We start from the raw sequence: 16,618 nt of genomic DNA, 5'->3' as shown, positions 1-16,618 counted from the left end.
TTGACTTCTGTGTTAGAATAATTTATATTTCAATAAAAGTATCCAACATTTCATTGTGCTGAAATTGGGTATAAAACTACTACTGGATTGATTTCCATATCACTTTCTTAGAATACACAAAACATGATTCAGAATACGAAAAATATAAATTACCAAGTTATGCACAAAGCTGTCCTTTTAAAATCAGTGCCTCAGAGCCATGGGCAGTGGGGATGTCATTCTATATCTTGATCAGGTGGATGTGGCAGCCACCTGAAATGGTGGCAAGTGCTGGCCGGCCCACTGCTGGCGGCACTGTTTCCCCACGGATGTAAAGCTCCGTGCTTGGGTCTTGTGCCCCATCCATCCTTGTTTACAAATATGGGTGAGAGATGTCCTGTCCAGCCTATGTCTCCTGGAGATTACTGTATACCAAGCTTCAGCAAACCCCACACAGCCATCCAAATCCTGACCCAGAGACTCCAGGCCATTTCTTTAATCAAATGCCCTCTTACATTCTTGGCTATTCATGTACAAGTTTTATTCACTAGTTCATATTCTTCCTGGCATTGAGTTCTTCCACCATCTCACCCCCCATCCCTCACTCCACTGCTGTGGACTAAGAATCTCTAACTTATTTGTCTGGCTTTACATAGTTTCTGTCCATTTGTTTTCAGTTGGTCTGGTTTTTTCACATGCTTTGTCATTGAAATTAATAAATCATTCTTCTATAAAACAATGGCACACCAGAAAAAAATAAGTGAAACATAATCTGTGTAATGCTTGAGCATTTTTGGTATTTCCTAACCACACATGTGGAAAAATGAATTATTTATTTCAGTTAAATTTCAAAGTTTTTATCTATTCAAGCTGGAATTTCTAAGTAAAATAAGAATGGATTGAGCCTTTTCAAAGATTGGCCCAAAGAAAATGTCAATATTTAAATTAGTTTAATAATTTTTAGGAACTGGGGAGTAGTTACAATTTGTTGCTAAGCTTTTATATTCTGCTTTGTATTGATTTAGTAAATGCATTTTCCCTCTGGAATATGGAAATATCATTCTCAAATGTCTGTAGAGTAAGAAAATTAATTTTTTGAAAGCTACTTTTCACTAGTAAAATTATTTTAAAGATAAATCAGCTTGATTTATTAAAACCAACATGTAAGAAAAATGATTGTTTAAACCACTTAAGAATACTTATCGAAGAACTGTTAAAACTTTTAATCCTTAAATCTATTATCTGTGTCTAGATAGACAGATGACTAGAAATTGAATGACACAGCTTTTTGTACAACTCAGAATTACCATCTTCAATGGACCTCAAAATTGCACTACTAGATAATAGTCTCCCATTACCACAAAATCATTTTTCCCATTTGGGAAAGTTGAAATTAACAGTAACTCTTGTTGTAAGCATATTCTTTCTTAATAATAGTTACTGGGTTTGAAAATTATATCTATTACTATCATCAAAGCTCTTCTCTGAATTGATTCTCCAGGATTTTAGTACATTAGAACTACAGGGTTGGTCCTGGTGTTCAGTAATAAAATCCCCAAAGGTTAACTTAATTATGGATTTCAAATGTTTAAGAGTTGAGGTCAGCTCTTTTCCACCTAAAACAAAAGGAACTGAGCAGATATCTAGGCTAGGTACTTTTAATGGATATGAAGAAAAAGTACCTGTCTGCAGAATTTGTAATATAAGAGCAACATTTTCTTGAAAAATATGTTTCTGAAAATGTTTTTTATTAGTATTAAAGTATTTTACATGTAATTGATGCATAAGAGAATGAGCTAGCTGACATTTTTAAGCATTTCCAGTCCATGTTATTCAAGTGTGCTTGTCTATGACAAGCATTTCTTGTCAATATGATCTAAAGGTAAAACATACAATTTTAAGAATTAGCAATGCCTTGGGAAAATTCCATTTTCAGGTTCAAGTCTGTGGTAATTGCCTACTGTTGTCCTTGGATGGAGCTAATGAAAAGGCTGTATACTGTTAACTGGCATTTGCACATATGATTGTCAGTTGATTTTGCCATTTCAATATATAGAACAACATGGTAACATTTATTCACACAGTAAATTAACATATTAACTATGAATCACCTAATCCTATGGGTAGCATGATTCCATGGTTTATGTTTTAAAAGAATTTAAAGCATATATAATATTTAATGGATACAGAAAAAGAAGGAGTTACTGGCAAAGAGTGAATGAATATGATAGGCCTACTTTTTAATTTTAAAACTGTGTGATGTTGTTTCATTATTGCAATGCCTCTATTAATGTTCGTTCTTTAGATTGCACCTACATCTGACAATGATTTTGGACGGTATAACTGCACAGCCACGAACCCTATAGGAACAAGATTTCAAGAGTATATTCTTGCTTTGGCTGGTAAGTGTAGCATGATAATATTTCTGATATTAAAATTATTTTTCTAAGAAAAGTTTGTTTTATATTAATCAAATATTATTATATTATAGATTCCTGGTGGTGTAAATGGTTATGCTTTGGGCTGCATGGTCATCAGTTAGAAACCACCACCAGCAACTCTGTCAAAGAAACACTGGCCTTTCTACTCTCTTAAGCAGTTCCAGTCTTAGAAACATACAGGGGGTCACTATGCATAAGCATTGATGTAAAGGCAGCAGCAATGGAGTTTTTCTTTTGTTTCTTGTTTAATAGTCTCATGTTAAGCTATATATTTTGAAAAAAGGTAGCTTTTACCTTTTAATATATTATCATATGTTGTTATAGAATGAATGAACCAGTACTTACATAGTTTAGAATAAACATTGTGTATGATATAAAACATACACTTAGGCTGCCAAGCAAAATATTAGAGTATTGAGTTCACTAAAAGATGCCTTGGGAGACAATGACTAGTCGTCTACTTCCATAAATCAATCCACGGAAAACCCTATGGAGTTCAGTCTCACCCAGACACACACGGGAGTTCCACTTACCAGAGAAATGTGCAGTGTTTTGTTTGGTGGGTTTAAATTTCCAAGTTGTTGATTAGCAAATGAGCACATACTATTTAATGCGTCAAGTGACTTCTTTTTAGTAACTATGCTTCACATTTATGTAGCTCCTACTATGTAGGGAGAATCAAAAGACGGTGGAGCAAATACACTGACTCAATAGACCAAAATGTTAGGCATGTCCATATATATCATATGGTTAAGAATCAATGGTCTTAAAGGAAGAAATCCAAGATGTACTGAAAACACTGACAATAAACAAGGCTCCAATAAATGACAAAATATCTATTGAAATGTTTCAATAAGCCGAGGCAGAGCTGAGAGCACTCATAATCTATGCCAAGAAATTTGGAAGACAGCTACCTGGCCAACTGACTGGAAGAGATCCATACTTGTGCCCATTCCAAATAAAGGTGGCCCAACAAAATGTGTAAATTATCGAGCAATGTCAAAGGAAATTAAAATTGTCTGAAGATCATTAAACAATTTTATCAAGGCACCAAAAGGTAGCTGCCAGAATTTAAGCTGTGTTCACGTGGACTTGGAATGAAGGATATCATTGCTAATGTCAGATAGATTTTGGCTGAAAGCAACAAATAAATACCAGACAGATATTTACTTGTATTTTATAGATATTTTGAAGACATTTGACTATGTGAAACATTAAAAATACTGTGGATAACATCAGGAAGAATAGAAATTCCAGAACACTTAATTGTGTTCATTTTGAAAATTTATGGAGACCAATTAGCAGTTATTTTAAAAGTAAGGGGAAACAAAATGGTTTAAAATAAGGATGGTTTATGCCCTGGTGTTTTTCTCTGTGTCTCAGCTGGCTCTTATACACAGAGTGATGTCTTTGAGGTCTGACTTTTGTATTTCAGTAGACCTTACCTCCAAAGAAACAAAGAATATGACTGGGTTCACACCCTCTACTATAATTAGTACTTAATTTCATCTTAATTCTGTCCATGAGTATTGCAAGAACTTCCATGAAAATGTGATTATAGTCACAAGCATATTGCCCAGAATTATAATACCTCACATACATAATTACACCGTTTAATTTTTGAGGACTTCTGGTTTTCAAAGATTCATATGTTTGCACATCCAAAGTCCAATCATTCGCAGATTGTTGCCCCCGTTCCTTCTTACCTTGAGTCATGTCCTATCTGCAAGTGAAGACCTGGAAGAATTCAGTCCCACAGGCTTTATCCAAGTCACAACACCATGGTCAAGTCCACTCAGAGAGCAGCTCCACATCAAGGTTTCTTAAACTGAAATAACTGAAGAAATCTGATATATGCTCAGAATATCTCAAATTTAAATCGAAAGAACGTAAGAAAACAATTAAGCCTTGAGTTGCAATATTCAGAAATTCTGTGGGCAGAATATCGGATGATGCAAGAAACGTCAGAAGATGAGAAGAATGAGTCCACGTTCCGCCATTTCAGGAGGCAGCATATGAGCAGGCCCCGATGGTGCTGGAAGAAGAAATTCAAGCGGCACTGAATGCGTTAGCCGTAGGCTTCAGGGATTGACGGCTATCTATGGAAATGTTTTAACAAGCTGATGGAGCACAGGAAGCATTATTTGTCAGGAAATATGGAAAACAGCTTCTTGTACAACTAACTGGAAGAGGTACGTGTTTGGACTCATTAAAAAGAAAGATTACCCAACAGAAGGCTTATACTATAGAGCTATAGAACACCATCGCTGAGGTCACATGGCAGGGAAGTTTTGCTGAAGATATCCAACAGCAGTTGAAGCTATACATTGACAAACATCCTGGTTGCAACCCAAAGTGAACATGGGACAAGTGATAGAATTACTAGTATCAGGTGGATCTTGGCTAAAAGCAGAGAATACCAGAAAGATTGTTAGTTGTGTTTTATTACCAAGACATTCTACTATGTGCATTGTAACAAACTATTGGTAAACTTGAGAAAAATGAGAAGTTCAGAATGCTTCGTTATGGTCATCCGGAGTTGTACATGGGTCAAAAGGCAGTTGGGTGAACAGAACAAGGAACTACTGTCTGGTTTAAAATCAGGAAAGGTGTATATCAGGGATGTGTCATCTCATCATATTCCATTGGTATGCTGACAAAATCACCAGAGAAGCTGGCTTATATGAAGAAAATATGACACCAGATTTGGAGGAAGGCTTTTTAATAACCTGTGATAGGTGGATGGCACAATCTTGTTTGCTGAAAGCGAGGAGGACTTCAAACAGTTGATAATGGTCAATATTACAGCCTTCAGCATGACTTATGACTCAGTGTAAATAAGACCAGAACTCTTACACCATGACCAATAGGTAACATCATGATAAATGGAGAAACAATTGAAGTTCTCAAGGATTTTGCCTTGCTAGAATTCCCAATCAATGCTCCCGGAAGTAGCATTCATAAAAAGCTGCGTTGCATTACATAAGTCTGCAGAGTATTAAAAAGCAAGATGTTACTTTGAGAACTAAGACAAACTGTGTTATCGTCAGTCATCTCCTATGCATACGTAAGTTGGACATTGAATAAGACAGACTGAATAAGAATGGGTGCATTTGATTTGTGATGATGGGAAGTATATTGAAACTATCATGGTCTGCTAAAAGGACAAACCGATCTATCCTGGAAGAAATACAACCAGAGTGCCCCTTAGAGGCAAGGATTGGTAGGTTTCATCTTCAATATTTGGGCATGGTGTCGGAGGAGCTGTCCGAGGAGAAGGACATCATGCTTGGTAAAGTGAAGGGGCAGCAAAAATAGGAAGACTCTCAGTGAGATAGATTGATAAATGACACCACGACTGGACTGCAGTCATGAAAACAATTGGGAGGATGGCCCAGGCCCAGGACAGTTTCTTTCTCTTGTGCTTAGGCGCTACAGCTCTGCACCAACTTCATGGCACCCAACAACAGCAAGACACTTCGCAGTTCAGGGAAACACATAATGTGAGAGAGCTTCAAAAACTTAACGTAAAATTAAAGTCAAAGAGAATATTAATACTATATGTTAAATTATAAGTATTTATATTCATATTATTAAAGAGAAGAAATCAGGAAACTAAATTTATAAGTACATTTATTCGGAGCACTCTGTAACTATAAATAGTATAAATTTTCATTACATTATGACCTTTTTTTCCCATCTACTGGCTTGTTTCCACATTTTCCAAGACAAGCTTTAATGTAAGGTCTTCCAAACTATCCTTCGCAATTGATTCATTTAACCTCAGTTCAGACTCTGCACTTGCCACTACTAAACCGCATCTTGTTACTTTGGGCTCCTCCTTTTAACCTGCTGAGACCCTGTCAAAGCCAATGTTTTATCTCTATGCCCAATATTGACTTAATTCACAAATGTCTTGAAGTAGCCTTCTCTATTTTTACCCAAGTCAAGGATAATCTGCCTTTTTAAAGAACAGAGGCATGCTTACAGGGTAAGCTGAACTATTTTAACAGAATTCTCATATAAAATTATATTTAACCTACTTTGTTTTACATCAAGATTGTGTTTTATCCATATCCCTGTTTAATAAATTTTGAGAACAGATAAAATTAGACTCAATTTAAAATATAAGGGTTTTTTCTCCATAATGAATATAAAGCCAAGTTTCTTCTTAATTTTTGCTTTCATGATATCTCTTGATAAGGTCTACATCTTGCTCATTTTCAAAGTCATGAGACCAATTTGGTGAGCTTTAGTAGTATCAGAAGTTATTTATGGCATCTGTTTGCTTTTCTAAGTCACATACTCTAACACATAGGAAATTAGAATGCTTGAACATAACTTATTTTCAAGAAACTCATGCCTGCATTTTTTCTTCATCATTTGTTGACTCCCTCACTGAAGAGGCTCAGATCATGAGCCTATAGTAGGTGTCAGGCACTGCTTTATAGCTTGGCACATGTAACAGGTAGTACTTTAGAAATCAGCGTGCAAATGATAAAGGCTGCAATAGAATTCTGAGTGAATTTATATAATGCTTTAGGATCACAAACTAGAATTCTTACTCAAATTCTTCAGAGAGGTTTCAAAAAGAGGACAGCCTTTGAGATGAGTCCTAAAGGGTGCATTAAAACAAGCTTAGTGAGTAAGAAAGGGGAAGTGGAAGATGGGGACAAGAGGCAGGGAAAGGCATGGCAATGGAAAAGGTATCAGCTACAGAAATGAGAAAATATTTTATTGGAAGTCAGACCGGTTTATTGAGAAATCAAAGCATGTACTTCCCTGAAAACATGCCTGGTGTCTGCATTCTATAGAAAATATGGAACATAAAATTCACTGCCATTAAGCTGATGCTGACTCACATTGACCCTGTCGGACATGGTAAAACTGTGACTTTCTGACTAGTTCTTTCTGGGATTAGAAAGCCTTCTTTTCAAGGAAGTGGGGTGTTTTAGTCATCAAGGTACAGCAATTTACTTGTTTTATTTGGAAAAACTAGCTAACAACAAAGGAGATCTCGATTTCAACATAATATAGGGGATGGAACATTTGCCTCGGTCCATCTCCAAATAATTCAAAATATAAATGAAAACATCTGAAAATAAGATTCATCCTTCTGGAAAGTATGCATGATTGTTTATTTATGTCTGATGTGTACTTGTCGGGCACATAATAGTTTATTTTTATTGGTGGAAGTCAATGTAAAAAGCCAAAGCCCACATTTCCCCCACATGAGGAAATGAAAACAAATATGTATGAGCTCCATGTCACAGGGAATCTCTCATCATTAACTGTTTTCCAGCCAGCTTTCCATGAGAATGCCAAGTCAGATATAGATCAATGATGAAGACATTCATGCTAAGAGCCTTCCACATGGCGGTGCAATCAGCCTGAGTGAAAAAGGCCATGTTCCAGAAGATGTCTTCAGCTTTAATAGGCAGGACCTGGGAAAATGTAACATGAAACGATAGAGTTGAGGAAGTCAGACCGCACTTCATTTCTAACCAAGATGACTGCAGCTAGTAAGACCACAGACTAACAGTCAAAGAGTAGCAATAGGTTCAAGTTAATTTCTGAATGTATGCTACCACGTTCTCGTTTTACCATACACTCCCATGATTATTTATGTCATTCCTATAACGTGTCATTGTCACCAATTTTATCTCTTCAAGAATTTCAGTTCCATACATACATCAGGAAGTACCTACTTCTACCTTTCAAGCTAACAATATTTAAACGCGTCATTATTATCAGTCCTCAACTCCGTGATACCAGGATGTATCCTAAACTCTCTTAATCCTATGATGTATTCATGTATCCTTGCTCTCATCCCAGCTTTAGTACAGTGATTCATCAAAGTAATCACATTTTTGCCCCATTTTCTCTCTCTATTAATTTTCCAGAAAGACCACATCCTCCATTAAATCTAATTTGGACAACCCCATGCCTGCTTCACACAACTAAAATTCTTAAAGGAAGCACAAAAATAATACCTGCTGGTCCAAATTTATATTTATTATGATTACCTTCAACTTGACCTTGGCAATCCTATTTCAATTGCACACTCCATTCCTTGTCCTCCTTGACTCTTTCCCACCTTTAACGCTCTTACATCTTAACTACTTCCCAATTCTCAACTGATAATTTGCATCTTATTTCTATGAGAACATGAACAACTGTCATAATATTAAGATGTCTATACTATCACATATCATCATTTTTATGAGGAAAATGATACTCAATAAATTTTATTTGCACAGGGTCATGCGGTGACCCTTGTGTATCACTTTCGGAGAGCATTCAATCATCTATTTTCTGGCATAAATTTCTATGTTGAACTTGGATGCTCTAGCCATCACCTAGGATTGAACACAGTCTTGATATCAACGTTTATAAAAATTTACAGTTATTCCAAATTTTCTACGTGATTTAATCCTCACAGAACTCTTGATGGGTAAGATTGTAGACCCAATTGTAGTGAAAATAACATGGACATTTGATAAGACTAAAGGACTTGAGGAGGAAGATGGTTAACAAAGTGGTAAGGCCAGATCTTAGACTCTTTGAAGGTGATATTTGAGACTATTTATCTAAATATTAATACTAGTAAAGAAGTCAGAAAACTTTAAGTAAACAAACATGTGTTTGCATGCTTATTGTGCGATCTTTTCATGCCATTATTCCTCCATTGATGGTGGCCATCATTTACTATTGGGATTAAGGAAGAGCTATGACTCTGTTTAAAGACATGCACTTTTATGTATAAGTGTTGAGAAGATCGCCTATGTTTAATAGTTGTCTTTTTACAACATGAGCTTACATTTGCATATTATCAGTGATTATAGATAATCCACAATCTTGAAAATCTGGCTGAAACATCTGGACTTGACTTTGTAAACAATCCAGAAATCCTGAGGGGTCTGTAGAAAAATGATGTCATTAGAATGGTTCCTTAGAAAGACTGGTTTGCATTTGCAGGCCCAATTTACAGAAATTCGATGAGATAACCAACAAGACAAGAAGCTAAAAATCAACCATGGCACTGCAGGCAGAGTCAGATAGTACTTAGGTTTGAGAGTATTAGTAGAAAAAGGACGGAAGAGATGGATACCGGAACATGATTTGGTGACTAATTTTGATATATGGAGGAAAGCATTAATTATGAATTTTATCAGAAAATAGTTTTGAGAGTAGCGAGAATTTAGATATGTTGATTTGGGGCATATTTGACAGTACTCACATTGTAATACTTGCTGGGTATTTATGTTATCATTTTAATTACTGAGATATTAAATGAACATATAATATGAAAGCATTTCCTAGTCATTTTTGCTTAATGTTATATGTATAAATGTATTTGTATCTAAAATATTTTGCACATGTTCTCAAGAAATTTATAATTTATTAACTAGCACATGATTGGAAATATAAAAATCAGAATGTAGAATGATATATGTTTATAAATGTACTATATCTTCAAGTCACACACACATAATTTCACTTGTAATCAAGTAGTTGAAAGAAGTAAGTCATCAGCAACAAGAACAAGTGTAAAGGAAGAAAGACGAGTCAGCAGGCCTGAAACTAGCCCCAAGAGATAGAAAAAGATGCCTCCTGGCCCCTGCTTCAGGAGGACACCTTTCAGTCAGGAAAAAGGGCCCTGGGTTCTCGGCAGGTGTATCATGGCAGGGCCTTGAGCTCAGGGACTAGGACACAAGTCATCAGTAGCTTAAAGTTTGAGTAAGAGAAAAAGTTTGCACATGTGCAGCCTGAAATGGTATCCCAAGGCCCAGCATCTCTCACTTTTCTCTGAGCCCTTCCCCTTTGAAAGGGGCATAAAGAGACCTGAAAATTATGATAATATATATGTATAACATTGAAAACTGATTTTTTTTGATAAACCTTTGCTGTTGCTGTTGTTTCCAGATATGATTATAATGGTATTATGAGTTTTGGATGAATCAATATTCTGCACATACCTCGTGGGACCTCTAAATAATTTATTTTTCCTCATTAGAGCTGAAATACACACTGCTGTATTTCTACAAGATTCACTTGCAAAGGCCATAAGCCTGCCCTGTTGGCTCTTCCCCAGTACCATTAGTAAGGCATAATTTATGCGATCTACAGTACTCTCTCTTTTATGCATTTTTTTAGCTCTAGCAAATGAGGCACACTTTTCCTTTTAACAAACATTGAAAATGCTTACATAAGTATTTGATATCAGAACAAAAATTGCATTCATGTCATCTAGTTCATAAAGTGTGATTTTTGTAAAGTTTACATATGTACATGTGACTATATATACATATATGCTATTCAGTGTTTTTTAATTACTTCTCTGAAAATATTCATATAGCTTAGTTTATGAAAGATCTAGTTATTTTAAATATAATATTAAAAAGAGAATGAAAGTGGGATACAGAAATTTCTTCTAATGATTAACTTTTCTCTAAATCTTGACATTTAAAGTGGAAATTCATGAAGTTTTTCTCTATTTTTTCTAGTTCTACCTTTTGAAATAAAAATTAAATGATTTTTTATTTTATAGTAAAGTCTAACGTATACTATTTTATTATGTGTGACCATAGTAATATATTGATAAAATCACCTACAGAGAAAGATTTTATGTAAATATTATGTATAGGAATTAAGATAGTATTTTATCTAAAAGTAGATTTTATTGAAAAAAATAAATAAATGAACTTAAAATTAATAGTTTGCAGTGATATTTATTTTTTAAAAACAATTATTATAAAACATTCATCTCCAATTATCAATACAATTTAAGTAAACAGAAAGTAAATTTCACATTGTTACAAGAGATTACTATTATGCTAATGATTCAGTAAAAACTCACTTTATTATCATATTTCAGTTATATTTCTATTCTCTCTATTTTTACCTTTCTCTCCTACACATACCTATATACATGCACCTACACATGTGAACCTTTTTCCCGTGAACCCTTAAAATACAAACATTATTTTGTACAGCAAAGATCAGAAATGGAACTATTCCTTCAATGAATTATAATTAAAGTTGAATAGCTTGCTGTGAGTAGGTAGTGTGATAAAAAAATTAACCTGTATATACTTTATTCAACTGTTTATGAAAATCTGGTGATGTAATATATATTAAACAACAGAGTTAATGTTTTCATTTATTCCTAATTCTCAGAACATCATAATTCTTAATGATAATTATCCATATAGCCTGCATTATATTCAACTGTGTTTGTCCCTTCATAGATGTGCCATCTAGTCCTTATGGAGTGAAAATTATAGAACTCTCACAGACCATGGCCAAGGTTTCCTTTCACAAACCGGACTCCCACGGAGGTGTGCCTATTCACCACTATCAAGTCGATGTCAAAGACGTGGCGTCGGAAACCTGGAAAATAGTACGCTCCCATGGAGTTCAAAGTGAGTCAGCAATTTCAAAATGTGTTCATTTTAAACATTTCTGTATGATTGCCATTTTCTTTTCCTTCAACATTATTTTTCTTAGATGACTTAGAAAGGCATTTCCACTGTTCTTACTTAAGTGACTAGAATAAAGGTGCTTTTTAAGAATGACATTAATAAAGAGTAGTAAAATTTCCATCTTTAATACATATTAAAAATTACAAAAGAGTCACCAAAGTTAAATTCAGAAAAGAACTTATACTTATTTTTATAATTAATAGCTCTATGTATTAAACATGTTTTCCATTTATGTCATGGCACTTTTATAAATGCATGGCTTTACATATATATTTATACCTCTATCTATAAAATTACTACACTAAAACTTATTTAAAAAAATAGATTTTAGAAACCTAAATTTTTAATATCTATTAAGTCATTTTGAATAATAGGCATGGCCTACTATTTAAATTATTATTTATATTATTATTAGACAAGGAACTAATTTAAAAACTCTTCTTCACATATTTCAGAATTTTTTACAATGTAGTGTGGTTTTTCATTATAAGAACAAATTAAAACAGGAAATAATTCTTAAATCTTAACAGAGTAACAGAACTACAGTTAGTGATTATGTAAGGGTTCTCTAGAGAAACAAAACCAGGACACTTATGATTTTATATTTACTTATATCGATAGATAGATAATATAAGAAATAAACAGGTAATTATAGAGCAATACAAATGGCTCAGTGCAACGCACTTCGGTGAGTCAGCTAATACACTGGCAGTCCTTCAAGTCTTGAGGAAGCAGACAACTGGAGTCCTCTGTAGACCAATTCAGGTTATCTGGTCACAGGCAGCAAACAGGAAAACAGGTCACCAACAGTCAGCCAGATTACAGGGTCCGATGGTCCCCAGTTCAAGCACTAGCATGGCAATGCAGGTCTTGAAGGAACCTCAAAGTACAGCAACACAGTCCACAGGTTAGGTTTCCCACATGTAGTGTAGTTTGCAAACTGAGGCAGAGAACAAGCTAAGGCAGCCACGCACTGCTCAGATCATCAAAGGGCAAGAGACAAGAAAGCCATTTATCTTTCCGCCCTTCAATTAATCCCACATGTGTTCATTGGCAAATAAAACTATCACAGTGATCCAAAGAGTGACATAATTAGTAAAGGAATTCTTATAATAGAGTCTTCCCAAACGCTGGCCTTACTAATACATATAGTATAAATGAATCTTGTAAAGAAGGGAATCCACCCTAGAGAACAATGTAACAAAGACAGCATCATTCTTTCACCCTGTGTTGGTATCTGATAGAAGTGTCAGAAACATTGCTCAGGCAGTATCAATTGTTTAGTACCAATGTTCTATAATACTAGGACAGTGGACCTACTACTATTTATTTTTAAGGCAGTCATTTGTGGAAACACAAACACAAAATTGTTCGTAAGAAAAGTTTTCTAGAAGTAATACTTAAACTTATTGAGTAAGAAGAGTATAAGACTAATAAGGAAAGGCAGTATCATTTTAAATGCAGTATCTTTTATGAGAGAAAACAAAAGAGGGAAGGTTGAAAAATGGATTTTTTAATGAAAATGGAGAAGAGTTTAAGTGAGGATTATAACACAACCATGAAAACTGTCAGTGTTCACTCTGGACACAATAAAATGGCAATGTGGCAGCAAACATGATCACTCTATAACAAAGGTTATAGGAATTCTCTGAAGATTTCTTACAAAGTTGACCACATTGAGGATTTATTTATGATCAGTTGATCTGGGCATGTTTGTCAATTTCAAGAGTTGAACTTTTGCCTATCTCTCAGAAACACCTCATTAATGGTGTTTATAATACATATACATAGGGCAAATTTGTTAATTTAAAATGAGGAATCCAAAATTATGAAATCCAGATTGCTCTAAAGGTGCCTTAACCCATAATTCTCAGCAATTCGGCAGTTATAATGCAGCCACCCTCCATGGTAAGACCTAATATAATATAATCATCCATATGATGAAACTGCTATGAACAAATAATCATTTGAAAAGGGATTTCCTCAAGGTTGTGGCTTACTTCTAAAACCTGGGATATTCTGTAAAAATCTACTTTTTACTGGAACTGAATGACATTAAGGTTAGACATTAATTAATGGCATCTGCTATTACCTGTTGATCCTGGAATTCCCTACCTTTGGCTGCCCGTGAGTCAGTAGCCTTCCCTTGTACCTCCTGAACTTATATTCAGTCACCTTCCTTTTAATATTAGATAAATTGGTTAGTGCAGCTGTGTAAGTCAGAAGTCTCTAACCTGCCATCTGACTAGGAACCTGTCAACCTCTTCAGTTCTGTGAGCCATTAACTTGAGATGTCTATCTTTATATAGACATATTTAAATTTCACTGCTTTTGCTTTTCTAGAGAACTCACCCTAAGGCATTTGGTACCATGGGGGGGTGGTAGGGATACAACATTTTAATAGAAATTGAATATAAAGCCTGAGTAATCATAAAGGTACTGATAATTCTGCTTCTATTATTAAAAAAAGATAATGATAGCCCATTATCTATGCCCACTGTCCTAGTATTATAGAATATTGGTACTAAACAATATTAATATGCTAAATGTCACTACCAGTAAATCAAAATATTGGTGAGAAGTGAAGCACTGTGTGATTTCATGTTTGAGGCGCATATGTAATTTTTTTGTCAGAATGAAAAATATAGGGAAGCTCAAACCTACTTGGAAAAATAAAATGGTGAAAGAAAGATATAAGGTAAGAGATTTGCAATCACAGCTCAAGAGCCACATATAAGATTTCAATGAGAGAATATTAATAGAGCTGATACTGCTAAAAACCAAACCCAGAGTCTTATTATAAGAGTGGCACAATTACAATATCACTTGATTTCCCATTTCAAGTCATATATTTAGTTTAAGTGAGGAAACTGACCAGAACAGAAAGAGATACTAAGTATTTAATACGTCGTTATTGATTAGGCCAATGCCCTTTTCTCAATTTCTGTTTCAAAAGATCACCAGAAACAATTTGTTTTCAGTTGGCGAGGGTTAGAACATACCTTTACTATCCTACCACATGTGCATATCAATTCTCCAGCGCAAGTCAAAACTAAGTTTATGGGGATCCTGATCACCATTTCCGGTCACCACACTGGCTTCATTGCATTAATGATATTATGCTGTTGAACTTAGTAAGAAAGATCTCTCAATTTCTCTAGATAATTGGTAAGCTATTTATATGCTAGAGGATGGGAAATTAACCTAACAAAGATTCAATTACCTCCACTTCAGTAAAATTTCTGAGTTGAGCTGTAGAGCACGTTGAAATATTTCTCCCAAAGTGAAGGATAAGGTCTTGTATCTGACTTTCCAGTGACTAAAATTGAGCACAAAGCCTTTTTGATTTCTTTGAATTTTGGAATATCCATCTCATTTGGATATGATACTTAAGCCTAGGGGAAAGAAGTTATTTAAAATGCTGTCAATTTTCATTGGGGCCAAGAGCAAAGAAAGGCTGTGCAGCAGGTTCACAGGCAGCTTTGCAAACCATCAGTGCCACTGACCTGGCATATTCAGTGGTGCTTAACATCTCAGTGACAGAGAGAGATGTTGTGTGTAGTCATTGACAATCAATCATTGAGAATCAAAGTAAAGACGCATTTTACTGTTGTCATGTCCTACAGATGGTTTTTTGCCCTTTTGAGAAATAGCTCTTAGTTTTTAATGGGCCTTAGTAGATATTAAAAACTTAATTATTAGCAATCAAATCACTATACATCCTTAGCTGCTCACCATCCACTAGGTGTTATATGATCCTCAGAGTCATAAATTTGCATGTTCTCAGCAGTACCCAATGGTTAAATAGAAATGGCACATATGAGATCATGCCCCACTACGACTAGAAGATAAAAGTAAGTAACATGAGAAAGTGACCTAAATGTCCATGATCTCAACTTCTGTAACATCACTTTCCATCTCTGTTTCTGCAATTATGGCCTCCTGGGAAGTTCCTTATTATCATTTGACTAAGAGTGAGTCCACATCTAATTGTTATATATGAAATGCAGGCATTACTCACAATTGGCCAACAGCAGCGCTGTATCCCCTTTTTTGTGGCCTTTACTGAAGGATAGTTGTGAAGAGAAATCCAGTGATCAGGCTTGTGCATGGGATGAGATATAGCCATATGTATGTTTGTATGCTATCATTGTCTGTAGTCAATGGTTAAGCTAAATGATCAGTGATGGGGCCTCTACTCAAGTACTCCCTCAATGCAAGAACACTTTGTTCTATTTACCTGGAATTTCATGATACTCGCCTTCTGAACACAATTGCTGAAGACAAAGCAAGTGCATAAGCAAATGTGGTAAATAAAGCTGATGGTGCCGGGCTATCAAATGATATAGTGCCTGGCTCAGAAGCAACAAAAACCACATAGAAAAAGCACACCAGACTGTGTGATCATGAAGTGTCGATAGGATCAGGTATCAGGAATCAAGAACCCAGAACAAAAAATCATATCATTGTGAATGGGGGGGGGGGTGGGAGGTGGGTGCAGAGTGGAAACCCAAAGTCAATCTGTAGGCAATTGAACATATGCTTACAGAAGATTTTCAGGGAGACAATGAGCCAATATGGGGTACATCATAGAACTGATGAAACATACAACTTTCCATCACGACCTCAATTCTACTTTACAAATCTGGCTAGATCAAAGCATGTACATGGGTATAGAGAAGAACTGGAAACACAGGGAATCCAAGACAGATA

The 16,618-nt window shown here is 35.2% G+C and overlaps 1 protein-coding gene across 2 annotated transcripts in view; it reads left to right on the top strand.

The window, feature by feature from the left end:
- The window catches only part of NCAM2 (neural cell adhesion molecule 2), a 595,057-nt gene that overhangs the window by 457,879 nt on the left and 120,560 nt on the right, over window positions 1-16,618 (top strand). For both annotated transcript variants that reach the window (XM_075542416.1, XM_075542417.1), the window contains exons 11-12: window positions 2,285-2,381; window positions 11,672-11,845. In XM_075542416.1, the coding sequence (XP_075398531.1) occupies window positions 2,285-2,381; window positions 11,672-11,845 (271 nt within the window). The remainder of the gene's footprint in view (window positions 1-2,284; window positions 2,382-11,671; window positions 11,846-16,618) is intronic.

Source organism: Tenrec ecaudatus, chromosome 2 (assembly GCF_050624435.1).
Source record: "Tenrec ecaudatus isolate mTenEca1 chromosome 2, mTenEca1.hap1, whole genome shotgun sequence".
NCBI lineage: Eukaryota > Metazoa > Chordata > Mammalia > Afrosoricida > Tenrecidae > Tenrec > Tenrec ecaudatus.
Note: the sequence above shows the minus strand (reverse complement) of the source record. Positions and strands in the feature narration are given on the sequence as shown.